We start from the raw sequence: 27,530 nt of genomic DNA, 5'->3' as shown, positions 1-27,530 counted from the left end.
TGGTCGGAAGATTCCGAAAAAATGTTCAACATTACATTCTACTATATTAAATTTTTACTATGAACTGTCAAATGTGTCTTATTAAAGACCTAAAGTCAGAAAAGAACAGTGTTTGATATAAACGAAATGGACTGTGTTGTTGGTTCAAAAATAACTTTTTTTTATTGAAAAAATAAAAATTTTGTAACAAACGAATTTTTTTGGTGATAAATGTGTATACTTTTCGAAGCAATTCAAAAAACTCTAACAAAAGAAAAACGTTTTCGGCACACGTTTTCCAAACGTTTTTTTTTCTTTGCGTATCACTAAAAATGTTCGGTTAACAATTTAGTCACAACCATAATTTTTTTTACACAGGAACACATGAAAACACAAAATTTAATGTCAGTATATAATGAACAAATTTAATAAAATGAAATTAAATTGGCTTTATAAAATGTCTTTTTCTTCTGTTGGATGTAGTTAACAATATTCTCAATTATTAACAATATTATTCCCAATAAGTTGCCCAATAATAAAACAATAAAAGCTAATTCAAAATCTTCTATACGTAAAACTTTAAATGGGCCACTTGATTCATACAGACGATCCTTCATTTTTCGCACGTACATATAAATATTCACTTCACGTTCAAATTTTTTTACTAGGCCGAATTGTAAGAATTGTAAAAGCAAATAGTTAATGATTTCCTCCCAGGGAGAATCGTGTAGCCAAAAATAGGAAATATTATATGATTTTGGACATTCCGGAATAATCCATATGCGATTGGTTACAATAAAATGTAACATTGTTAGCATTAGGCTGTTATAACGATTAACACTAGCTTCATTGCCATGTGTAAGCATGTTCTTCACTATGTGATATTTTGGATCTGAAATATACACCAATTTACTGTGAAGACGGGCAAATAGGGGTGATGTATCAGGATCAAATAAATCATTTCCCATCGCTATGTGACGATAGACTATACGCATACCACTCTTATCCAATTCATCCAGAGAATTTATATCATCAAAGTAGAGAGGTTTAATGTGAATTGAAGCTAAACTGCATTCGAGCATAGCACCAAACATGACACTTGCCAAACATAAAGAGGCGAAGAAAATCTTTTCCGATACATACTTGGGATAATGCCTCAGAGATACGCGAATTAAAGCCAACCAAGTGTCTTTGAATATAGTAACGAATTGCCATCGTAAAATTTCAGACATACAGACATTCGTTCCCTTTTTGGAGATATTAAACCATGTTATCCAGATCCTTAATAATATCCACATAAACGATGATATAACTGCCACAGCGCCAAAGCTAATCCAAACATTTACGGGTATAGCAAATATTGGTACTAAATAAGCCGGCACAGGGCTTCTTTTTTGCATATAAACACATAGGCGATCGTCATACATGGCAACTGAGAATTCTATATCTCGTGTAAGATAATCCTTAATGAAGTATCCTGTCAAACATATATCAGCTTCTCCATTAAGTATTGTACCCAAGCCACCATTAAAGGAACCGTTTGGAAGCTGTCCACTGTAATAATAAAGAAATATTCACTTTATTAAATTTACGCTAAAACAAGTAAGGAAAGTCTAAAGTCGGGCGGGGCCGACTATAAAATTAAAATGTCGATACCATATCACATCCGTCAAATGTGTTGGGGGCTATATATAAAGGTTTGTCCCAAATACATACATTTAAACATCACTCGATCTGGACAGAATTTGATAGACTTCTACAAAATCTATAGACTCAAAATTTAAGACGGCTAATGCATTAGGGTGGAACACAATTTTAGTAACAAAATATGGGAAACATTTAAATCTGAAGCAATTTTAAGGAAACTTCGCAAAAGTTTATTTATGATTTATCGCTCTCGCTCTATGTCTATCTCGTCTCCTTCTGGGTGTTACAAACATATGCACTAACTTATAATACCCTGTTCCACAGTGTGGCGTAGGGTATAAAAATATTGGCGTAATATGAAGAATTATACAACATAAATTTTAGAACACACAATTTACAGATTATTAAGGACTGATTTTCTTAAAATAAACAAATTTTAATGAAAAGAAAATGCATAATCTTTGATTTTCCATACAAAGTTCAAGATGATAACATTTTTGGCACAATTTAAAAACTTTTGGAAATTCTGAACTATGTTACTTTGTAAGAAATTCGAATTTAGTAAAATTGCGCTGTATATTTTCGTGAGGCCAAAGGTTTCATGTTCTTAAAAAAGGAAAGCGAATTTTTCTTAGCATAGAATAAATCCGATATAAAGGCCGGTACTCTGTTCGGTTTTCGCGTTGAAACTCCATACAAAACCATAAAATGCGAAAAACTAGCGAAATTTTTCCATTTGTGGTACTTTGTGTTTTTCGAGTTGAAAAACTGACGTTTATAGCATGGCGCCATTTGCAATGTGAATTAAGAAATAATTTATTTATTAAAACTATTTGCGTGAGTTTATAACGCAAACACGAATCCTATTTTTGTTCCGAAAATATACAAAGGGTCAAAGGAGTAGCAGATCAATTGCCCAAGGAAAAATAAAATATTAATTTTGTAATAGCAAGCAGCAACCACCAACTTAATTCAATATCGCTCTCTGTTAAATAGCGCTCCCTGTTACCTAAATAAACACCGCTTTCTATGTGCGAAATAATGGTTTCTATAAAATTTGTTCGCAAGAATGAACATAGTACCGGCCTTAAGTTTTTTTTTCCTTGCCCAAAAGTCAGTTTGTCCTTATAGTTAAGTGATTCGACCTAAGAATTGGTATCCTTACACGAAAGACGGTTTTGTTGAATAAAGTACAACTTAGTTTTAATAATTATGAAAAATTCTTCAAAATTAATGCAATCTTCTCTAAATTGGTTTACTTCTTGTATATTGACTACAAAGCCAAAAATCGTTCAACATAGGTTTTTCAACATTTTATTTTAAAGGCGTTTTTACTTGAAAAATAGCATAATCTCCACTTGATCATCAACATCAGAAATAAATTTAAATGTGAATGTTACCTTTTTCTCTGTTTTAGCTCATGTAACTAAAATAAAAAAAAATATATTAAAGTGTATAAAACATTCTCCTATATAACATATACAATATACGCTGCATTGATTGCACATTAGTTCTTCAGATGTGAAGCTACTTCAATATTTCAACCACATAAGTTTCTCAATTTAATAAAATTTCTTAAATTGCGTTTGTTTTTAACTTCATATAACGCTAAAGACATTTTTATAATTTTAACTCCAACTTTTATTACTATTTTTGTAAATTTTCTTCAATTTAACAAACATTATTGACTAATTTGTATCATATTGCAATCAGTAAAATATTTCATTTATAATTTTCTAAAATAAACCTACATTTTATTTCATGGCGGGTTCACTTTTTTCTGGGTGTATGATGCTATATCACTATTTCGAATTTAATTTAAAAAAAATAGGAACAGATTTTTTTTTTAACTTTATTGAATTTTTTTGCCTACATAAAGACTATTTGATTATATCGCAAAGTCCACGTCTGTAAAAAAATATTTTTTTAACTTTCCATTAGTTTGTCCTTACTGTGTTTTATACGCAGAAAAATACAGACAATTAAAATATATTACGAAAACTGTGTAAAACGAAGGATTTTTCACACCAAAAGAACTTTTTATGAAGTGAAAATTAAATTCACCATTACACACAAAAAATTTTTTTTCTGATTCAATCACCAAATTAATTGATCCAATTAATTTTTTAATAGAAATGTCTTCCATCACGAAAATGATAGTATCAATCACAGTTTTAATTGGGCATAGAAAAAATTCTCGATTAAAAAATTAATTAATTTCAATTAATTTTTTAATTGATTCAATTAAAAATTTAATTGATGTTGATTGCAAAACTCAATTAATCTATTAATTAAAAAAGGTAACTATTTTTAATTACTTTCTTAATTGGCTTAGAGTTTTTATTTGCATTAACAAATGATTGTTTGAAATACATTTTTAATTAAAAAATAAAAAAAAATCAGCACTTTGTTTAAATGAATTAGTCTTCCGAATTTGATTAAAAAGTTAATTGTATTAATTAATTTTTAAATTAAAAATTTTAAAATTTTCAATCATTGACTTAATTAACTTAATGTTTCTATCATAAGTAAAAAGTTAATTGTAAAAATTTTCAACTTCAATTAACATTTTAATTGGAAATGTTTTGGTGATATTTTTTTCTGTGTAGAAAAGGATTCTTGGAGGTATGTACTTTAAAAGTAATGGCTTCCAATTTTTTTTTTTTTCTAAGTAAAGGACTTTTCAATTAATCAGTTAAACCTTACCCATAACTAGCAGCATCTGTATTTTTTAATTCGAGGGTGAAATTTAATTTTTCCTTCAGCAATTCAGCTACATCACCATCAACACCACTATAACTCTTAATTTTCCTGGTGATATTATCATAAATGGGTATTGCATATACCGAAGGAAATATAAGAACTTTAAGGGGGAAACCATACATATTTGAGAATAGATTCAGATACGGATCCACATCACCCATATAGCTCACTAATTCACCATATTCTCCATTGGCATTTACAATAAATGGATTATATACTAGTATACCATTATCAGATAACAGATAATTGGGAAATGTTTTATATTTATGAAACATTTCCTTGAAATATGGTAATAGTAAGGTCACATCCAAATCTCCTTCAATAACTATGTAGAGAACATCAGCCATTGCGCCAAATAGCTTGAGACTATATCCAATATTTTGGGTGTTGGTAACTATTACATGATTATTTCGAGTTTCAGTTTGCTTCTTTGGATTGTCATTAGTACGTCCCTCCGAATAGGTCGTAATCGTGTTAGAAGTACGATTTTGCCATAGGAACCATTGGATATATTGATTAGCAATATCTTTTCGAAAATCATTTTGACGTATGCACAATTTTATATGATTCACATATTTCAAAGGTTCTTGTAACCAAGTGTCTATTAAAGCAGCTGATATTTCATTCGTTGTTATTGGCTTGACGTAATTAGGATTTAGTATCAGTGCTATCAAGAACAAATGAAGAAGTAAAGCAAATCCACTAAACATAATAAAATCTTAACAATAGAATGACAGACAATAACCTACCTATTTTTTCCGTTGATAGTAGCTTATATATTACATGGAAACCGACGTATTTCTTCCTATGAGCATTTTTTTAATTGCAGTCTTTACATTGACTGCATATCTAACGAATGCATTACACAAAAAGAAATGAAACAATATGGGGACAATTTAGATGTTATATTTTTGATGAGAGACCTTTTATGTGACATTCTCCCATTTTACAATCTGATATCCATTACTTCGTAATATATTGGAATTTTATACGCTCTTATGGCTCAAATAAAATTCGTTCCACAAATATGTATATTTTTGTTTTAAACCGGGAAATAGACCACGAGAATTTATCGTCACGCCCTTTTAAAATTTGCAATTTGTTCGGTTTTCGAGTTGAAAACAAGTAAGGAAAGTCTAAAGTCGGGAGGGGCCGACTATATTATACCCTGCACCACTTTGTAGATCTAAATTTTCGATACCATATCACATCCGTCAAATGTGTTGGGTGCTATATATAAAGGTTTGTCCCAAATACATACATTTAAGTATCACTCGATCTGGACAGAATTTGAATTTGACTCAAAATTTAAGTTGGCTAATGCACTAGGGTGGAACACAATGTTAGTAAAAAAATATGGGAAACATTTAAATCTGAAGCAATTTTAAGCAAACTTCGCAAAAGTTTATTTATGATTTATCGCTCCATATATATGTATTAGAAGTTTAGGAAAATTAGAGTGATTTTTACAACTTTTCGACTAAGCAGTGGCGATTTTACAAGGAAAATATTGGTATTTTTACCATTTTTGTCGAAATCAGAAAAACATATATATGGGAGCTATATCTAAATCTGAACCGATTTCAACCAAATTTGGCACGCATAGCTACAATGCTAATTCTACTCCCTGTGCAAAATTTCAACTAAATCGGAGTTAAAAATTGCCTTCTGTGGTCATATGATTGTAAATCGGGCGAAAGCTATATATGGGAGATATGTCTAAATCTGAACCGATTTCAACCAAATTTGGCACGCATAGCTACAATGCTAATTCTACTTCCTGTGGAAAATTTCAACTAAATCGGAGTTAAAAATTGGCTTCTGTGGTCATATGAGTGTAAAATTTGGCACGCATAGCTACAATGCTAATTCTACTTCCTGTGGAAAATTTCAACTAAATCGGAGTTAAAAATTGGCTTCTGTGGTCATATGAGTGTAAATCGGGCGAACGATATATATGAAAGCTATATCTAAATCTGAACCGATTGCAATAAAATTTGGCACACTTGACTACACTACTAACTGTACTCCTTGACTACACTACTAACTCAACCAAATTGGGGTAAAACTCTGGCTTCCATATCGGGCGAAATATATATATATATATATATATATGGGAACTATATCTAAATCTGAACCGATTTCTTCTAAAATCAATAGGGTTCTATTCTGAGCCAAAACACATACATGTGCCAAATTTTAAGTCGATTGGACTAAAACTGCGACCTACACTTTGATTACAAAAATGTGTTCACGGACAGACGGACATGGCTATATCGACTCGCGAGCCCACCCTGAGCATTTTTGCCAAAGACACCATGTGTCTATCTCGTCTCCTTCTGGGTGTTGCAAACATATGCACTAACTTATAATACCCTGTTCCACAGTGTGGCGCAGGGTATAAATATTATAAATGAAATATATCTGAAGTTCTAAAAGGCAACACAGGGATCGGTTAATTTAAAATTATATTTGTGTCAAATTAAATATCGTATGTCTGACGAAAGTAGAGCTCTAAAAGACTACGTATACGAAACTGATGCAAATTATATACTATTGGGTTGTAAAGGGTGATTTTTTAAGTGCTATTTTTTTTTCAAAAAAGAATTTAAAAAAAATCATGAAATAACATAGGTATATATTTGTATCGCTCAAAAATGAGCGCGCGATGAATTCTCTTAAGCCTTATATCCTATGGTATAGGGTAAAAAGATTTACAGAATTTTTGTGTCTCAATATCCTTAAAATACGAATGCGAATTTTGCTTAGCATAGAAGACGCATTCCTTTGATAGTTTTTGTTTTTCTTGTCCAAAAGTCGATACACTTTTCAATAAAGTCGTTTTATCCTTATAGTTAAGTTATTCGACTTAAAAATGTGTGACTAAAGTCAACTTGATTTTAATAATTCTGAAAAGTTCTTCAAAATTAATGAAATTGTGTTAAATTTGTTGACATCTTGTATCTGGACTACAAAGGAAAAAAGCATTCAAGAATAGGATATGTTTTCCAATACTTTATATTAAAGACATTTTTAACTTGAAACTTAGCATAATTCCTACTTGAAGACGAGTGTGAATTCGGAAACTTAAGTTGTCGTTAACCCTTTCACTACCGAAATAAACCTGATGTTAAAAACTTTAATTTTTCATCTGTTTTTACTAGTACTAAAAAAATTTTCATTTTGAGAACCTACCTCAATTACTTCAAGAGCTATATGAGCTTGTTCTAAAAACTTGATACTTGAATTGTGACCTAATGGCCTTACGAAAATAAGCTTTATTTGGCCTATAATATCTTTCAAAGTGTGAGAAAAATACAAAAAAGATCCCGAAAAATATAAGCTAAAATTGTCTCAAAATTTCATATTTTTCGTTTATTGTTAAAGAAGTTTATAAAAATGTATTTTAGTGGTCACCAATATAGAAAATATTTATAGCTTATTTAGATTAAAGCCTCTACTTTAAAATAACATCAAGAAATAAATCGAAACTAAGTGGAAAAATAGAATTTGGTATCTTTTTCGAATGTCCTTCTAAGTGGACATCGGTAGTGAAAGGGTTAAGAAATTTTAGAAGGACTTCGGCAGCATATGAAGAATAAAGCTGAAAAAACGATTAAATTAAATTTTGTTTCTTAGAATCAAGTACGCAAAACTCTAATTTAAAAAAGAATTATGTCTTAAAGTTATCCGTCCTTCAATTCTCCGCTTCTTTGGCTCGATAGCAATGCCAAAATCATTAGAGTAAAGACAAAATCTTTGGTATCGGACATGCTCTTTCTTCAGTGTATCTGAATCTAACATTGTATATCCTAATAGGTAAACATACATGTGGACTAACGACTTTTTTCATTATTTATTATTATAAATTATTATTATTTATTTTCGTTATTTTCTGCGTGTATATGGTTTTCGTTGCACATGACCAACTTAAGGTAAGTACTATGTTCGCTTTTCGAGTTGAAATTTTCGCGGTTACTTTAATAAAACAGTTCAATATGAAGCAGATAAATTAATTCAATTGATGCGCAGTTTCTTGTTCCCCTAGATTTCGCAAGACTTTACAGGAATATTTTGGTTTTAATTTATAATTTTGATTATTTCAGGAAAAGTAATCGCGAAAATAAAGTGATTTTCAACTCGAAAACCGAACATAGTACCCACCTTTACATCAAATATCGCCAATATTACTACAGATTTCATTTAATACCGAATTGTTACAATCAAATGACAGAATTATATGTGACAAGTAAGGTACATTAGACTCATTAATAATCACTTACAAACAAGTGGTTCCCGCTATATATGCAAACATTTGCAGAAACATGATAGCAATTTCAGCAACGTTTTGTTTTCCTACAAATGTGTTTCGAACTTGACACAGGATAAAACCTATAACCATTCCGTAAATAGATTTAAAATATAATTGAGTTATTAGTGTGAATTCTATTGCAACAAAGTATGAATATATATGAACGACGAATTAATTGTTACTTATATTAAGTGCAACTTAAAGATAAAAATCCTTAATAATACACGCAAATATATGTGTTCGTAGACACAATAGACATAAAATCTGCCGCATTTGAAAAAAAAAAGAAAGTGATAGTTCGCCAAAACAATGCGCAGTGAACCCAGCATGGATAGGATATTGGGTTATTTTAGATACAAATAAGTTAATACTTTTTTTCAAGAAAATGTCAAATTTTGTATGAACAAATTGGAGTTAGAATTGTGACTCAAAATTGCAAGGGTATAACAATGTTAACGACTAGTAATTTCTCTGACCTATATAACATTTCCCTTAAGGGAGATGTATATCACAGTCCAAAAACTCCATCGTTAACTGATGCTGGATACAACTCCCATATATATCTTTCGCCCGATTTACATTCACACTCAGAAAAAATTATGACAAAAATATTTTCGAAATATTAAAATGACAAAGTGTTTCCACTATGAATAAATTGCTTGTAAATATTAATAGAAGACTCCAAGTTTAAAATCCATTAATTCATTTAATTAATTCATAACAAATGTTTATTTATTCAAATAAGTTGCAACCAATTAAAAACTAAATTGATAGTGCCGAAGAAATTAAGTAATTTTTCATTCAATTATAGTTTTTTATTTCTAATCAATTCAATTGAATCAGATAAGAATTTTGTGAAGGTAAAATATCAATAACTAAATAATAAGGCAATGAGTAATTGGTTGCCTCGATTTAAAAATTAATTGAAGTGTGACCAAAATCAATTGACCAAATTGAACCAATTAAAACAATAATTGAAAGTTTCAAAGAAATCAATTAATTCTTTAAACAAATATATTTTTTATTTCTAATTAAACATTATTTTTTCATTTCTAAAAATTCTAAAATTAATTGGATCAATTTATTTCGTAATTAAATCAGAAAAAGAACATTTTTTCTGTGTACTTATATATCTGCCTTAAGAACTGGGCCACTATAGCAATCTAAATTCCAAAGTAGATATTGTTGGATCTTACCATATTTGAGATTCAAACATAACTCATGAATATCTGGAAGTCCTTGTAATTGTTGTAATTCGTGAGTTAAGAAAATTTTCGTCTGTCCAGAAATTTATTGTGAGTCACGAAAATGTTATTGAATCATCAGAGTAAATCACGATAATTCCTTGGCAAATGCGCCCGATTAATTTCTTCCGATAAGCATCATTTTTAGTTTATTAGATAAAATTAAAAGGGGAATATTTGGTGTCAGGTGCTCTCTTCTATTTTTACCAAACACTTTTGAATATTATAATATTTGAACTTACAATAAGTTTTTGTTAAAGAAAATTTTGAAGTTCAACAACATTTTTGTTGATATAACAGAATTGGTTGCTAATGTGACAAAATATTACTAAAATCGTAATTGTATTTACAAATTACGTTGTTAGCTCAAATTTAAACATAATTTTAATTGTATTGACAAGAAAATTAATTGATATTTTTTGTGTATATCAAGTATTGAAAGCAATTGCAATCCTTCATTTTATTAATATGAGTTTGTTTTTTTATAATTATTCCTATTCAACAGATGCCTTTCTACGTCTAAGTCGTCAAATATTTATGTCAGATTCCGAAGATGATTCTGATGGACAACAGAATGGAAAAACCACAACAGAGGCTTCCAGAAACAATGATGAAACCAATCACAACAATAATAGAAAAATCAATGGTGCCAACAAATTAACAACTGAAGAAGACGAAAATGGAGGAGAAGACTGCCAATTGGACAATACAAATACTAAAACCAGCGAAGAAACAATACCTAGTATTACGAAACAACGACGTAGCGTACGTAACAGTCAAAAGCCTAAAACTTCGGCAGCATTAAATGTGATCAATTCAAGTGAAACAATACTACCTCAATCAATCTCTCCAACAAATGAAATCTTGAATCAGCACAACAGCCTAAATATAGAAGATGATGGTGACGACGACGATGATGATGTTGTTCAACTTCAAACTAATCGGAATCGATTGAGTGGAGGTGATAGTGACAGTGAAAACACCACATTAAGCACTTATGACATACATCAAAGTCTCTCCAGCAGCACCACTAAAAGTTCTAAAAAGAGACCATTCGAAGATGTTAGAAATTCTAGCAATTCTAGGGGTCAAAGCGCTGATGTTAACATAGAGTTTGATGAGCAAACTATGGCAGCATCATCATTCTCCTCTACATCTCTGTCATCATTTAACATGAACGAAAAACTTGAATTGCAAGAAAATCACCCAGATGAGGCAGCAGCATCTACATCATCCTCGTTCATAGCATCACCTCTGAAGAAGCGGAAAACGTCGTTAAACGATTATATCCAAGTACGACGTAATAGCAATGAAATGTCCGATGTAGAGGAAAATAATAATGAGACCAATAATAATGATATTTTCAATGTAAATAGTAATCTATTGAATGCTAATAACAATTCTGAAGCACGCCAGCCCGTTACCCCTCAACGATCGACTCCAAGTGGGAGTAATAATAACAACAATTCTCTATATCAAAATAACTCATATCTCTTTACACCAGATAGTGGCGTGAGTCTAAATAATTCCCTCACTACCCCAGGAAGCATTGATCACAATGATGCTTCAACTTCCCAATTTATGAGACGCTTTATTCCTGATCATCGCTTGTCTCCCTGTTTAGAACAAGACAATGACAATGAAACTGGATGCGATGATTTCGACAGGGATAGGGAAAATGCAAACGGCAATACGAATGCCAATGATGATGAGGGAGTTGTAGTACTTAACACACGAAGATATCAACAAAAATTGTCACGCTATGAGCAGAAATTGGCAAGAGTCCGTCGCAATTATCGCAAACAATTTGTAGATGATACAGAAAGTGAATAAGGATATGTTATTTTTTTTTTAATTTAAAAGCTCATACATAGTCGATTAGATCACTGTGTATGCAATTTCAGCTTCAAATATTTCTCATATCAATTAATTTTTAAAAATTAAAAATTGTTCCTAATTAATGTTTAGGGCAATTCCCATACAATTTGTGATTAGATTTGAGAAACAAAAAAAATGTTACATATTCATTTATATATTTTCACTTTGAAATGTAAATTTTAAATTGGAACTCTGTGTTAAAAAATTTATATTTAAGATTTTCCATAAGCATACACGGTCTAATCTATGGATTGAGTTTCGAATAATTATCTATTTACATGTAGGAGACTCTAATAATACAAGACTTACAAACGGCATATTTACACACATGGAAAAAGTATTAGAAATATTTAAGAAATGATGCAAATTATTCAATGTTAAAAATAAACAAGCATAATTTTTTCGGCGATATACGATATTAAATTATTTTGGCTTTCTACAAAAATTATATCAAAAACCATCAACTCATAAATATTTCTATTAATTGTTATACACTGAATTAATTTACAAATTTGTGTTTTTTTAGGTTACAAAACAAGCATAGCATGTAAGTTAGGCTAACGGTAAATGTTGGTGTAATAACAAGTTTCTTTGTCGAATTTGTTATTATATATGATACTATTTACCGTTGCTAGCATAATAGGCGTTATAAGTTAAAGAAAAACAAAAATATTATATCCATTTTTCTGTGAATATTTAAAAAATTTATCTGCATACACATTGGTATCCCATAAGTAACTCATTGATGTAATTAATTGTACGTGAAGAAAATTGATTTTAGTAACTAATAAAACAAATGCATTTGAAAAAGTCAATATTATACAGTGTTTACTTTTCGAGTGTAGCCTTTATTTATCTGCAGTCAAGGATAGATTAGGTAATAATGGAAGTCTAAAAGCCTGTTTCTGTATGTCGAACGAGCTCTATCGATCGACTGAAATGGAAACAGACAGCTGAATTTATAACCAAAAAACAGCTGTTTCTATGCATTTTAGTCGGTCGATAGAGCTCGTTCGACATACAGAAACAGGCTGTAAATCTTTGTGTTGGACATAGCTGATAGGTCGATTTGTTTTTTGAGTGTCTGCAATTGCAATTTGTATCGGGAAATTTGGAATATAATTTAGATTTTATTAAACCACTACCACTAAAGCGGGAACTAGGTTAGGTTAGGTTAAAGTGGCAGCCCGATTAAATTTCAGGCTCACTAGACTATTCAGTCCATTGTGATACCACATTTAACTAAAAGTACCTATTACATATGGGCAAGTCTAGTCTTAACCACTGAACCTTCTCTATTATTTACTTTTATTGAACCAACCAGATTGCTCCAAAACATTAACAAACTGCTTAAGTTAACGTTTTCCAGGTCCGCCAGTAATCTAAAGCTATATGCTCCTAAAATTCGCTTACGCCTTACACAAAAAGCAGGACACTCACACAAGAGGTGTTTAACCCTTGTGTATGTGATAACACTGGAAGCGATACCAGCGTGATGAGGTCCCGTGGGACCTACAATAAAAAAAGGATAGTAGAGAGGTTATCCCTACGATATTTTTCGATCATTTACTGTAGGTGGACTCTTCTATAATGCACAAATTGCATATATAAAAATTTGGTTGTAAATATAGAGTTTTATTTAATTTTTAATAGGATACAGATAATGTTAAAATTTTTGATTAGTATACTAGTGGCCCTGATGTTTGACGCAGGCGTGGTACCTATAAGTATCCTTACCACGTACCAAGCAACAATATATTGTTTTTGTAGTTGAATGTTTTTAACAAACTGGATTTTTGAAGGAAAAACAATACGATTTTTTTTAGTGGCGTTCGTTTTGCTCGCAGTATTATGTGCACAGTGGTTGTTTCAAACTTGGTCCAAATTGAGGCACATCTTGCCAAATTCCAGGAGCCGATAGGTCTGGAAAATGTATAGAAATATAAAAACTTATTTCGACCACGATTTCCATGAAGTTCAAATAACTTTTTTTGCACTTTTACTCTCACTATATTGGATATATCAACGGAAGACATAAAATTATGTACTACCAAGCAACGAAACCAATGGAAACTTCAAAAATGACAAATTCTTCCAAATAACGGTATTTTCTGAAAGGATGTTAGTGTTATTAATTGTTCCAAATACGAAAATCGCAATATCTTTACACTGCTTTTTAAACTGTGCTAAAACCACTAATGTAATTAGTAATAGGTCCCATTGGACCTCATCACGCAGAATCGCACTAAACTTTTTCAAATACCTATAAAAACCGATTTAATGATTCAATCACATAAAAATTTAAAGTTTTCAACTTAAAACACTTCAGTACAAGAAGTCATAAACCATCAAGCTGAAATTCATATAAAAGATAAAGTTATGTATGAATAAAAATCAAAAAGGTCCAGCGGGACCTCATCACGCACAGAAGGGTTAATTGATTCCTTTTCCTCCACATCATGACAGCTTATACAATAGTCATTATACTTCGCACCTATAGTTTTTGCAAATTCGCCTATCAGGCAGCGACCCTTATAGCAGATATCAGGAGTGCTATCTAACGCCTTGAGAACACTAGCATATCTAGTGTGCGGTTTAAGTTTAAATGGGGCCATATTTTCTTGGTGTCGTTACAACCCTTGCAATTCTCCCATTGAATATTGGCCATCATAACAGCCTTCTCACGCAGTAAGAGCTTGCAGGTGGCCAGAGGTATACCAACAGATTCTAGTTCCACTTTTTGCTGGGCAGCAAAAAATAGAGCACTATAGCAGGATTCGGTTGTTTTGTAAGCAGTTGTTTTGTAAGCAGTACCAACTGCTTACAAAACAACCGAATCAGCGTTGATTTTTATGGGCGATGTCCCGGTTTAGAGCAGCTTCTACATAGCGCTGATATAATTGCTCATTTTAATAGAAATATTGCTCAGAAGTGATATATAATCTGATATATAATCATTGTTGGTGTGAAGCATTACCTTTCATGCATCTATACTGCATGAATTGGTTTCAACAACGTAAACGAATGATCATAAACTAGTTTGATTACTCGTTTACGTTATTGCCACCGATTCATGCGTGTGGATGCACTGCACTGTGAAGCATTACCTTTCATGCATCTATACTGCATGAATTGGTTTCAACAACGTAAACGAATGATCATAAACTAGTTTGATTACTCGTTTACGTTATTGCCACCGATTCATGCGTGTGGATGCACTGCCTACTTTTTTTGTATAGCAAAAAGCGCAACTAAACTCTTACTGCTGAATGCTAACCATTGCACCACGGGAGCCACCGTGATGGTGACATTTCTGAGGGTTTCAAAGCTTCTCTAAGTGGTTTCACTGCAATGTGGAACGCCGTTCGGACCCGGCTATAAAAAGGAGGTCCCTTGTCATTGAGCTTAACATGGAATCGGGCAGCACTCGGTGATAAGAGAGAAGTTCGCCAATGTGGTATCACAATGGACTGAATAGTCTAAGTGAGCCTGATACATCGGGCTGCCACCTAACCTAACCTAACCTACTGCTGAAGTATTTTTTGCTGGGCAATATTTAAACTTTGTAGAGAAATTTAAAAAAATAATTTAAGTAAAATATGGCTTTTTTTGGATTGTATACCACTATTTGACTTATACAGAAATATTTCATAGGAAAAATTGATAGAGATCGTATAATTTCTGCAACGTTCGCACTATATCGGACTTTTTTGTTATAACAAAACAATTTATTAACAACAGTGCTTATTCGAATTACGTCATAACCCTTTAGATGAGACTATGCCAAAAATTCGAACAGTTTCTTGCCCCTGAGTCGGATCAGATTGCTCCCATATATCTTTCGCTCTCATATACATATATCTTTCGCCCGAATTACACTCATATGATCTCAGGGGCCATATATTTACTCCGATTTACCATTTTAGTTATGCATGCCATTTTTGATCGAAATTGGTTCAGATTTATATATAGCTCCCATATATATTCTTCGCCCAATTTAGACTCATATGACCACCATAGGTCGAATTTCACTCCGATTTGCTTGAAACTTTGAACAGGGAGTAGAATTACTATTCTAACTATACATGCCAAATTTGGTCAAAATCGGTTCAGATTTAGATACAGCTCCCACATATATCTTTTCCACGATCTAGACTTATATGACCACCACAGGTCGAATTTCAGATCCCATATATATTTTTCGCCCGATTTAGATTCATATGACTACGAAAGCTAAAGTTTCAATACGAAAAAGAGAGTACAATTAACATTTTAGAAATATGTACCAATTTTGGTCAAAAACGGTTCAGATGTAAGTACAGAAAAAATGGGGGTTTTTAATATATATGTATAAGTTTTTTTTAAGATTAATGTTATGTAATATCCTGAATCTTTCCAAGCTTGATTTGACCAAATTTTATAAAAAAAAATATAATCTTGGTGGTATAGATATTGTGCATTATTAATTTGTGGTTTTGGTAGGGACCCCGATCTTAGTACTTAGCATGTGTGAAGGTGAATGCAAAATAATATGTCAGGAAAAACCCGAATTTTCTTCTCCCAATAATAACCCATTAGTTAAAAACATGTCAAATATGCTTTGTCAATAAATCTTTGTCATAGCCCCCATTATACGAAATAAACAAAATTCATAATAGATGCAAACTTTATTCAATAATTTATGTATAACCAATGTTACGTGTGGTGGTGTGTGTACGAATTTTTTCGTTTGTTTTTTTCTTTTTTTATTATTTTTTTCTTCAACTGTTCTCTACTTAAAAGAGTGAATGATGAATCATAATTTAATTATTTAGCTTATCTCATAAAATGTTTAATCCTACTCTTATATGGTAATATGTAAACAAAAATTGTTCTCTGTGTTTAAATCTAAGTTAAATTAAGGATTAAAATTTTTTTGTTTGTTTTGCTGTAAACGGGTTTTGACTTCTTTAAAGTCACATTTGGGGAAAACACTATTAAAAGAAGTACAAAATAAAGACGGTTTATTGTATTGTTTTGCATATAGTAGACACACACATAAAATACAAAATAAAGTAGAAAAATCCAACTAAAGTATATAAATGAGGACGAATAGGATTGAAATGTGTTAACAAAAAGATTGGTACTCTATATACCCAAACTTTAAAATACAATTTTGCCATAATCATAATTACACATATCAATTTCAATTTGAATCAAAGTAAGTTCGATATCAAAAAATATAATACAAAAAAACAAAAGGCCGGAACTTTTGTTTAATTACAATTTGTCTAAACGTCGGAATTCATGTCACTTGGTTTGAAAGGTAAGTTTAATTCTTTACACAAATCTATTACGTATTTTTCTAACGCTGCTCCAGCCCTAAAAAGATACAAAGAACAAGAATGTTGGATTAGAATAACCAAAAAAAAACGACAAAACAAAGTTGATGGACTTACTCATAGATTTCATTTCCTTTAACATTGTACTCATCACAATTGCCAAATACAAGTTCTATATCTCTCATAACCTCTTCATTGATTTGGTACGATCCCATATTCAATTTCGATTTTACTTTTGCAAAGTCCATGGGATTTTTGATGATATCGTAATAATCGGGTACTTCTGTCTTTAAGACTGGTCGCAAAAAGGGCCAAGCATTTTCGTGCTTCATAATTTTCTCCAAGAGTTCGTATAGAATTGAATTATTCAAAGGTAAATTATCGGCAGTGCGACGTATGGATCTTCGGCTACTGGATGATTTTGATGTGTCTTGCTGATCTGTCTTTGTACTGGCTAATGAATTTCGCTGAGATGATCGACCACGTTTTACTAAAGGCTCATCGTCCTCGCTGCTTTCATTGTCAGACCCCGATTCTGAAAATGGAAGAGAATGTAAGTCATGGTTTTAACAGTTTTCCGTATGCATCCATACCATTTGTCCGACTTTTCCTCTTCTTGCTAGCTTCTGCAGCTTTGCATTTGCTGCACAGGAAATTGTATCGTGGCATACGCTTTAGCTTAATACACTCTAAATGGAAGGAGTCTTTACATGTTGTACATGACAATTCGCTGCCATCGTATGAACAGATGTTGCAAACATTTTCATCCCTTAAAATATAAATATTACTCGGTATTAAACCTAACTAGAACTATATATTAACTTGAAATTTTAAAAACTTCTATCATCTACTTCCAATATTCAATTAATCAATATGCGAAATACTCACTCATCAACATCGGACTCATTATTCGTTGGACCATTGCCATTAAGTTCAACCGCATCTGTCTCGTCTTCCTCCTCTTCTCCTTCATCTTCGTCTTGGATTTCACTGTCGTCTACACCACCATTTTCATCCTGTTCAACGTCTTCGTCGTCGTCCACTAACATATCTTCAATTTCATTTGACTGTAACCGTTTTCCACGACCTTTATCATTAGGTCTGTTCTTCTCGGATGTCACAGAAGCTGCATCACTATTATCTTCTTCAACAATAAATTTACGTTTCTTGCGCTGATTGGATGCTTTATTTTTCTTGTCTTGGTCATTTGTTATACCTAATTTGGCTACACAACGTTTGCAATACCAATTACCGGCGGGCACAGTCTTCATTTTTGGTTTCATGCAGAACATATGTGTGCCAGCATTACATTCATCGCACAGCAACATTTTGTCAGGATCGCTTCCTCGTCGACATACAACACAATTGGATTTATTAGTCGAACGAGCCCACATAATACAATCATGCAAGAGATTCAAATGGAGAAATACCTAAAAAAGAAAAGTCAGTAAAGTTCATGGAATATTGGACAAGGTTTATGCTATATATTTACCTGGGAATAACTAGTGCTTTCCATCAGAGACACTTCCCATTGTCCCAGTCTGTTTGTTGCCTGTTGCTGTTTGCGTTCGAAAGCCTCTTTATCTTTGACATTTGCAGGTACGCCAAATGGTTCTTTCAAGAAACGCCTTTCGACAGCTTGTTCTACTTGCAACAAAGCCGAAGCCAATTTTCTTACATATGATCGCAAAGTGTCCGAATCATGAAGGGAAACACCTTCATCGGCAGAGTCTTCAGATTCGATCTCTAATGTATCGCCCAAAGTCTCTCCCGGATCGCGATAGGGTTTACCTGCATAATTTCTTTCCTCCTTTTCGTTTGATTCGCTCTCATTATCGGAGCCTTCGTTTTCCTCATCTTCATCTTCAGCCACATCATTTGCATTGCTCGTCACTTTACTGGGGCCCCATTGCAATTTAGCTTGAGGGTCATAGCAACTATTATGCAAATCTTTTCGCCATTTTTCCATGTCCTTTACTTTAAGTCGACCTAGATCACCGGTATAAATGTCGCTTTCAAATTGAAGAATTCTTTGCACCAGTGAACCGTACATAACCTCATTTAGATCTGCAGTATCAATGGGGAACCCAAAGTTGGAATTGCTGTATTTGCGTGAAGTTTCGTTCATCATGGTACTATTTAACTTTTGTAACCCCTTTTCATCTACATTAAGCACTTCTTCGGGACAATCTTTTATGTGATCAACTATGAGATCCTTCAGTAAGGACAATTGTTCTCTTAATTCATATTCGCGATAGCCCAATGGATTTAATGATTCAATAAGGGCATCTAAATCCTCTTTCTTGTACAAATAAGACCACTTTTGCCGATCAGGGTTTCGTTCGTCGTGAACTATACATTCATTGGGATTTCCGGTGCACATGTACAATTGATATGGTGTAGGAGGTGTTGGACGCACTTCGTCGACTTCCATTTTGACGTCGCCATTGGCATGGCCATTAACCATGCCGTTGACAGTGCCATTCTGTTGGTTTTGATTTTCTTTGTCTTCTTGGGCAGCTTGAGTATTTTCTTTTTTCCCCTTCTTTTCCTCTTCAGTGTACATTTTCAGCAAATAAGCTCGAAGGTCTTTTCTATTTTTTGGTAGATTGGCCTTATTTGCCAGAACACCGGTTGGCAAACAATTCTTAGGGGGATTTTCCAAACATCTGTCCATGCAATCTGTAGGATGTTCGACAAATATGCCAGGCATCGATTCCAATACATAGTACTTACGGTAGGCTCGATCCATACCGAGATATACCAGGAAATTGAAGAGAGCACTATGCGTTTTAGCTACTGCAGCATCATATTTCTTTCGGTCTCGTTCGGAAATCGCCAAAAGTTCCGCTACTTTTTTGTTGAGTTTATCTTCCAAAACTTTCTTCTTTTCTGGGTTATTCTTCACCTCATCATCTAAACATTGTACATTGAATTCGTTGGTCAATTGCTTCCGTTGGGCTTGAACTTTGGACAATCTTTGGTTTTCAGCACTGATCAATGCTTTCAACTCTTGTCGCGATGTTGCCATTTGTTCCATGCGTTCTTCTATAAGATTTATTGTGGAGGAATAGGTCAATATCTGGGCCATCAGACATTTGATAATACGCATAATATCAGTGAATGGTAACTGATACAGTGTGTACATCTTGAGGGCACGAAGAATATGTGGATGTTGCATCCGCAAATCTAATCCTGGATCCTCATTTGATGTGTAACCATTTCTGTACATGATTCGCCATTTCTCGGCAGCTTTATTCTTGAGAATGGCTCCAGAGGACAACAAATGCAAACGTAATACTTCACTTACAGTTAGGGCATCTAGAGGCAATTCATTTAGCCTGAAATAGAAATGCCTTCTAACATATAGATGGGCCCAGAAAGGAATCGGCTGTGTTGACTTGATGTAATCGACATAAATTTCTTCCTCCTCTTCACGTTGCAAATCAAAAACTGTGCCCAGAAGAATGAGTATTATATCAGACAGTGGTCCGGCCACTTCTCTGACTGTAAAAGAACGAGCCATCTCAAAAAAACTCAAATTCCCCCTAAACACTTCTATGCCCGACAGCATACCAACGTATGTGTGCATGAATTCACGCAGCATGAAAGCATCTCCCAGCATTTTTGTCGGAATATTCGTCTGCACTGTTGTATACTTGGGCAACATACGCTGATCACTACGTTCCAAATCATCTGTTTTGGTTAGTAATGCATTACATTCCTCCTCAATGCTCTCCATTAATTTCGCCCTCTTTTCGGCCCTCTCTCGCATCTGAGCTATGAGCGTTTCCTCTCTCGCCTTCTTTTTCCGTTCCATTTCCTCCTTTAGCAATTTAGCCTTAGCCTCTTGCTCTTCGGCCTTTTCCTGTTTTGATTTATCCTGTTTGGCTTCTGCCTTTGATGAAGACTTCTCGTTATCTTTTTTATTGAAATAGTTGTTGAGAGTAGATTGTTTTTTGCTTTCATCAGACTTCTTTGCTTTTGCGGGTGTGAAATGCGGCATTTTGCCAATGAATATTGAATGGAAGGTTATTTTGCGGTTGGTTACATATTTCTCATACGACTCTGGTTTCGGTCTAAGGATACCATCAACTCTAATAACATTGTTCTTGATGAACATTTGCAAATTTTCACCAGTAAATTCAAATTTTTTTCTTCGTATCTTTTCAAACGGAACGGTAGTTTCACCAGGTTTCCCCGTTCTTTTTAGTGTATACATAAGTTGCTCAGTGTCCTCGTAGACACCATTCGCGGGTATCTTATTATCGGGAGAACTAATACTTGAAACTGTGTAAAATGTTTGTTTAGAACCAGTAATCTGAACTTCCTCGTCGATGAAGAAGCGTTTGCGAAGAAATCTAAACGTCAAGGCGCTAAGAACACTAAGCGAACTTTGTTTGGCATGTTCGATGACTAACATAACTGGAGGCCTCAAACAATCTTTGAAAAGCTCCATTTTCTTACGAGCCCGTCTCTCACTTTTCAAAGCTTCAGCGTATGTAAGATTGTCCCGACCGGTGGCCTCACATTGCCACACGGTGCTGTTAATAGCCATAACATGACGAAAGTAATCCCTAATAACAAAAATAACATATGTAATTTCATAAACTTCATTTGTGGCAACTCACTTAATTGCTTGAATTCGATGTATGTCAAGTACCTTGATGTGCCGGTTCTACAAAGCGGGAATTCCTTTCCGAAAATACCTAGGTCATAAAATATATCTTTCGAAATAGTCTGCCATTTATCGACCAATCCAAACAAAATTGATTTTCTTGTAAATCTTTTCTCATTTCAAATTCAAATTTTTAATGATAGGTTATTGAAAATGTAACTAGATCTTAAAAAAAACCTTGGATTATAGCCCATAATTTTTGTTATTAAAAACCATACCTTCAATTGAGTTATGCGTCTCAAATTTACATTCATTAACCTATGAGCTTATTTATGGTTGGATTGGCTCTCAAAACTACATATATCTGAAAACGCAAGCATTTCCATTGCAAAAATTTTACCTTGTTTGAATCACAACATACATCAAATTCAAGCAATTCGGTGAGGGGCTCTCGACTTCGAACAGATGGATGCTTCTCAACTTACTCATACTCCTTGAAAATTTCCTTGGTCACCTCGCAGAAAAAAACATCCTCGTTATCGTGAAATGTCTCGTCCTTATTCTTTGAAGGTGCATCGAAGCCATCTCGTTTGCAAATAGGCATTTTCTACACCTATAAAGCCCGAAATATTCAATGCAGCAATTTTTCTATGATTTTGTTCGCCTCTTTCACCAGTAGAAAAAGCCTGTACAGTGTTTACACAACTTGTAAAGGTGTTTGTGCTCGCCTGCGTGTGTAAATTCTCATACAATTTTCTTACAACCAGCAGCCAAATGAAAATATTGTTTGCAAAAATTAATTTTCTTTTCTTCTGGATGCGCCTTAGAAACACAAAACACTAGTTATAATAATAGCGAACTTGTTTTTCCTTCTTAATATGTGTACCATAAGTTCGAATAAATTTTCCAAGGTAATTATTTTATTCACGCGCGAAAGAATTCACGCTTTTGAAGAAATGTAAGAAATGAAATGAAAAGAAGAAGACGCTGAAGAACGCGCACCACCTCTCAACAACACCCTCCCTTCGACGATAAACGCGCGAAAATTCGATAACGAAGATTCGATAACTTCACGAAGATTCGATAACTTCAATTCTACGAAGATTCGATAACTTCAATTGTTAGTTGCCTACAACGTACGTGGAACTTTGTAATTTTGGATAAGGGAAGTATCATAGGACTGGTACAGGTGCTCCCTTTTTTTGACAATTTCAAAATTTGCTTATATACATATTTCTTTGATTTCTGTATTATCATGATCAAAATACCAAAATTGACTGAAGTAATTTGTTGTTCAACATTTTCCACGATTCACGATTTCAGTTGATTCGTTTGGGTTCAACTCAGTCATACTTTCCACCATCAATTTGCGCTTCTAAATCAAGTTATCTCTTGTTTTTTAATACAAATACACATAACATTTAGCTTCTTTATTGCTTTATTTAAATTAAATAATTTCGTTTTAAAACCTGCTATTGTACAATTGTGTAATCTGTACAATTTTATGTACATTTTTATTCTCGATTTTCGAAATTTAATTAATTTCGATTAATATCGAAAATCGATTTTTTTATTGATACACACGGTGGAGCGCCTTTTTATTTCTATGAGATAACGGTATTTAAATGCAAGTTGCACGTTGAATTAAAGAAACTTAAAAAAATTAATTAAAAACTTTAAAAATGGAAGTGTACATGGAAGACGACTACGACGTTGGCGCTTGTGAGTACGCCAAGGAGGTGTATGTTCCTGAAATGGACTACAATGAGAGCGCTTGTGGAGGGGGTATGTATATTTATACCCTCAACAGGGTACATGGTGCTCCAAAATCGGTCCCTGAGTGAGACTCAGTCTGTCCGTCAAACATGTTTGTAGTCATAATAATAACCCCCATTTTCATGAAGCTCCGTTAGTGGTTCGTTAGCTAACGAACTTTTAAACCGCACTATGAACATATCTGTCATTTTGCCTATATTCCATATGTCAGTTTTAACTGCTGAATTTTTCAGTTAAAGGCCGGTATGCACCTCTAGCGAAATTTTCGGTAGCAAAAATTTATTTAAGTCTACAACAAAAAAACAGGGCTGTGTACACAAATTTTAAACTAGCTAATCGCTTTTAAAAATTTTTAATATATGTTCCAAATATTCCACAAATAAATTGTTTATTATTTACAGACCGTTTAAAACTTTTACGCACACAATGATTGTAATAAATTAAATGTTTGCTGCCAAAATATGCATTTGACAACCCTGTTATTTTCATTAGAGGTGCGTACCAGCTTACGAAATTGAGCGCTACCGAAAATTTCGTTAAGGCCGGTATGCACCTCTAGCGAAATTTTCGGTAGCAAAAATTTATTTAAGTCTACAACAAAAAAACAGGGCTGTGTACACAAATTTTAAACCAGCTAATCGCTTTTAAAAATTGTTAATATATGTTCCAAATATTTTTCAAATAAATTGTTGATACAGAAACAGACCTTTTAAAACTTTTACGCACACAATTATTGCAATAATTTAAATGTTTGCTGCCAAAATATCCTTTTGACAACCCTGTTATTTTCATTAGAGGTGCGTACCACCTTACGAAATTGAACGCTACCGAAAATTTCGTTAGCATAAATAGCAATGCATTTCTTATGGGAATGAAATTTTTCGCTAGAGGTGCATACCGGCCTTTAAGCATAAATAGCAATGCATTTCTTATGGGAATGAAATTTTTCGCTAGAGGTGCATACCGGCCTTCAAACTGAAAAGTTGTTGCATTTGAAAAACGCTCATCCTGTGTTTATTGGGAAGGTTCATATTCAATGACTTAAGGTAGGTACTATGTTCGGTTTCCGAAGCGAAATCCCATACAAAACCAAAAATGCGAAAAACTACCGAAATATTTTTTCATTTGTGGTACTTTGTTTTTTTCGAGTTGAAAAACTGACATAAAGTGCATAGTCCCTAATTAGGTCGGCTTTAAATCCTTCCATATGTTGAGATTAGTTAGTTTCAAAACATGGCGCCATTTGTAATGTGAATTAAGAAATAATTGATTTATTCAAATGATTTGTGTTAAATTAGAATACAAAAGTGGTTCGCGTTGTTATTTAAAAATGCAATTAGATTGACGAAATAAAAATAACGGAGTGCTATATGTATATAACATATATAACAGCATCTGGTTCTGTAGCCGTTTCTGCCACAGTAGCATCTGCCCTCACATCCCTGACACCCACAATTGCAGCCACTACATCAGCTACAGTGAACAACTCCAACATAGCACCCTCAACACCTGCCACCACCACAGTGGCTGTGACCGCAAATATTGTATTGCAACAACCAAATACAACGGCCGCCCAAGTAGTGAGTGGTCTCATTGGGGTGGCAGCAAATACTACTCCAACATTAGCCACTATTACTAATTCTTCAAATGCAATATCGACTGTTGCTGCCGTTAGTAATACAAATGCAATACTAATGCAATGGTGGTTTCACAATCATCCACAATAGTATCCCTGCCAGCATTTCAAAGTTCCATTTCAACCTCATCGTTACCACAGACTCGTAAATGTCACTTCAACCATCATGAAAAGGTACATCAAAAAGTACATGCAAGTAATTTGCCATCCCTACTGTTAAAAAAGCCATTTTTTTTTTTGTGAAACGCCAAGCGCAACCAGCTTGTTATATTTTAATTAAATAAAAACGAAAATAAAGTTCTGAAAACATAGATTATACGCTTAAAATTGTGAAAGGTATATTGGTGAACAATTTGGTGATTTTCCAAATGGAATAAAGTGATTGTTTTTCAGATATTTTACAGACACGCTGCCTCCATGGAATAAAAACACTGGTTGATAGACGCAGCAACATGTAACTCGCTACTTGTAACTCAACATCATCATTAATGCCAAAAATTATGTTAAATGTAATGTGATAGTGGTATAAATGTTATATTTTTAAGAATTTGTAAATGTTTAATCAAATTAATAAATATCTAAACAAACGTGTTTTACTCGACCACAATGATTCTTTTACAACTATCTTAAAATGCACTTTTTCTGATTGTTTGGAGGGTCCCTTATTGGCGTCGTTCTAAATTGATCTATAAAGGCACCTAATAATTGCACTCATGCGAAACATTTTTGTAGTAACTTGGCGTGGTACAACTTCTCAATAGTGACGGCGCTTTTCCGACGAGTTTTTGATGTCGTATATGATTGTTTTCGACGTAGTGGGGATTCTCAAAAGAGTCCCCAAATTCAAAAAATGTTGGCAGGGATCACCAGCAGCTGGATCGAATGTTGTTGTTCCCACCACTACAATGGCTTTAGCAGGAGCTACCGTGGGACTTAAGTCTGGTCCAGATATTACAATGACATTGAACCGTATAAATACGGCAGAGAATGAAGTTGATGTGGAGGAATGTTTACCAGGTGATGTTGTTAAATTGGATTTTGCTGGCGAAGAAGTGGCTGGGTGAAATTTTACCCCTAAGGAATGTCTTCTAGGAGTTTCCAATCGGCGACCGGTGCCCGTTGGAAACTCCGCCTATTACAACAGTACCATCATCGCTTCAGCCATCAGCAACAATAGCATTCCATCAGCGTCATATTGTAGAGATACAACCAGGCCACCATTTATCATCATCCCCTGCTAATTTAGAATTGACTAATGTTATGCAACATAATGTTTGCACAGAACACGAAGAAGTAGAAGAAGCTAATTGTCATAATACTGCAGATGTAATCGATGAAGATTTCTTTTTTAAAATATGCTTAAAAACGATTTCGTCTTATCTCTGTAAACCCAGTGCTTCTACATTCAACACCCATTTTTTTACAAAGAAATGAATCGTATTTTTTTTATTATTTTACCGCTCCTCGTAATTGCTCCCTTTTCTATTTGTTAAGCGAGCTCGTTTTTTGTGTGTAAGAGGCGTAAATGAATGAGAACTGAACAAAAGAAATGTTAATGCAATTTTAATTTTTAATGGAAACAACATGAAAGCTAAATATGAGAAATGATAATTAAAAATTTTTAAATATAACAATATTAATGAAAGAAAGCTGATAATCCAGAAAAGAAAACATTGTGTTCTAGGGTCTTTAATTAGTGTATAAATGTACAAATTAATAAAAACTCATAATAAAATTATAATCGAACTTGTCTTATTTTTATATACCGGGGTATAGGTAATTGTGTGGTCTTATACGTTTTATACTTTTTAATATAAAATTAGTAAATTTTTCTGAACAAAGTTATATCCAAAATAAATGTTTATAGTAAATAATTAAATAATTTTTATTTAAATAGCAAAATAATTTTCTTGTATTCATCATTTGTCCAAAATGATTGCGATAGGCTGGAATGAAACGATTTAATTTCGTTGTGGCTTTTAAATTTCAGTTAGCGGCATTCTAGCATTTTATCAATTCAAAACACTGGTTGAATTTCATAACGTGACTGAAATAGTTATTGGAACTTATACATTGGGAGAGTATAACATCCTTCAGTAAACCAGCCAATTGCTTCTCAATGTATTAATTTCAGTCAACGAAGAGTCTGGTATAGAACACTAACATCCCTTTGTGACGAAATATAAGTCGGGAACAGTGACTTTGGCTTAGGAACTACCCTTGAACTTGAGTTATGGGCTTAAGTTGGTTGTTCCCCCCGATGTAACAATATTGGCAAATGAAATGGCGTTATTATCCTTTGTGGGAACTATGGTGGTGACCACTGGAGTTGAAATTGCTAGTGAGGCGGCAACAG

The 27,530-nt window shown here is 33.3% G+C and overlaps 4 protein-coding genes and 1 long non-coding RNA gene across 5 annotated transcripts in view; 3 read left to right on the top strand and 2 right to left on the bottom strand.

Moving 5' to 3' along the window:
- LOC142223090 (uncharacterized) overlaps positions 1–12,638 on the top strand; it is a 44,361-nt gene extending 31,723 nt beyond the window's left edge. The window contains exon 9 of the mRNA XM_075292959.1: positions 10,451–12,638. Coding sequence (XP_075149074.1) covers positions 10,451–11,778 — 1,328 coding nt within the window. The 3' untranslated portion in view covers positions 11,779–12,638. The remainder of the gene's footprint in view (positions 1–10,450) is intronic.
- On the bottom strand, positions 378–5,108 carry LOC142223105 (uncharacterized). The gene is made up of 2 exons (XM_075292961.1): positions 4,333–5,108; positions 378–1,533 (listed from the first exon to the last, which is right to left on the bottom strand). Exons 1-2 carry the CDS (start codon positions 5,097–5,099, stop codon positions 405–407), a joined length of 1,896 nt encoding a protein of 631 aa, XP_075149076.1. The 5' UTR covers positions 5,100–5,108; the 3' UTR covers positions 378–404.
- A 3,833-nt stretch (positions 12,639–16,471) lies between the features above and the next one.
- Positions 16,472–22,502, bottom strand: Acf (ATP-dependent chromatin assembly factor large subunit). Its single transcript, XM_075292955.1, has 6 exons — positions 22,248–22,502; positions 18,637–21,721; positions 18,033–18,574; positions 17,738–17,913; positions 17,262–17,679; positions 16,472–17,184 (listed from the first exon to the last, which is right to left on the bottom strand). The coding sequence occupies exons 1-6, from the start codon at positions 22,364–22,366 to the stop codon at positions 17,094–17,096; spliced, it is 4,431 nt and encodes a 1,476-aa protein (XP_075149070.1). The 5' UTR covers positions 22,367–22,502; the 3' UTR covers positions 16,472–17,093.
- A 2,141-nt stretch (positions 22,503–24,643) lies between these two features.
- Positions 24,644–26,915, top strand: LOC142223052 (uncharacterized). Its single transcript, XM_075292951.1, has 2 exons — positions 24,644–25,264; positions 26,035–26,915. Coding segments are annotated over exons 1-2 (357 nt in total). The 5' UTR covers positions 24,644–24,908; the 3' UTR covers positions 26,036–26,915.
- Positions 25,272–25,781, top strand: LOC142223065 (uncharacterized). The gene is made up of 2 exons (XR_012718537.1): positions 25,272–25,510; positions 25,568–25,781. It is a non-coding gene; the product is annotated as an uncharacterized LOC142223065 (long non-coding RNA).
- Positions 26,916–27,530: the final 615 nt, after the last annotated feature.

This window comes from Haematobia irritans, chromosome 1 (genome assembly GCF_050003625.1).
Source record: "Haematobia irritans isolate KBUSLIRL chromosome 1, ASM5000362v1, whole genome shotgun sequence".
Classification (NCBI taxonomy): Eukaryota; Metazoa; Arthropoda; class Insecta; order Diptera; family Muscidae; genus Haematobia; species Haematobia irritans.
The sequence above is the reverse complement of the archived record's forward strand: the minus strand, read 5'-3'. Positions and strand labels throughout refer to the sequence as shown.

What these genes read in the sequence shown, in the direction of transcription:
- LOC142223105 (XM_075292961.1), bottom strand. Translation starts at nt 5,099, where the DNA reads ATGTTTAGTGGATTTGCTTTACTTCTTCATTTGTTCTTGATAGCACTG. An exon ending in ACAGATGCTGCTAGTTATGG is followed by an intron (nt 1,534 to 4,332) that starts GTAAGGTTTAAC and finishes TTATTATTACAG; the next exon opens with TGGACAGCTTCCAAACGGTT.
- Acf (XM_075292955.1), bottom strand. Translation starts at nt 22,366, where the DNA reads ATGCCTATTTGCAAACGAGATGGCTTCGATGCACCTTCAAAGAATAAG. An exon ending in GAGGAAAAGTCGGACAAATG is followed by an intron (nt 17,680 to 17,737) that starts GTATGGATGCAT and finishes TTCCATTTTCAG; the next exon opens with AATCGGGGTCTGACAATGAA. An exon ending in AAAGGAAATGAAATCTATGA is followed by an intron (nt 17,185 to 17,261) that starts GTAAGTCCATCA and finishes GTATCTTTTTAG; the next exon opens with GGCTGGAGCAGCGTTAGAAA.
- LOC142223052 (XM_075292951.1), top strand. Translation starts at nt 24,909, where the DNA reads ATGTATATAACATATATAACAGCATCTGGTTCTGTAGCCGTTTCTGCC.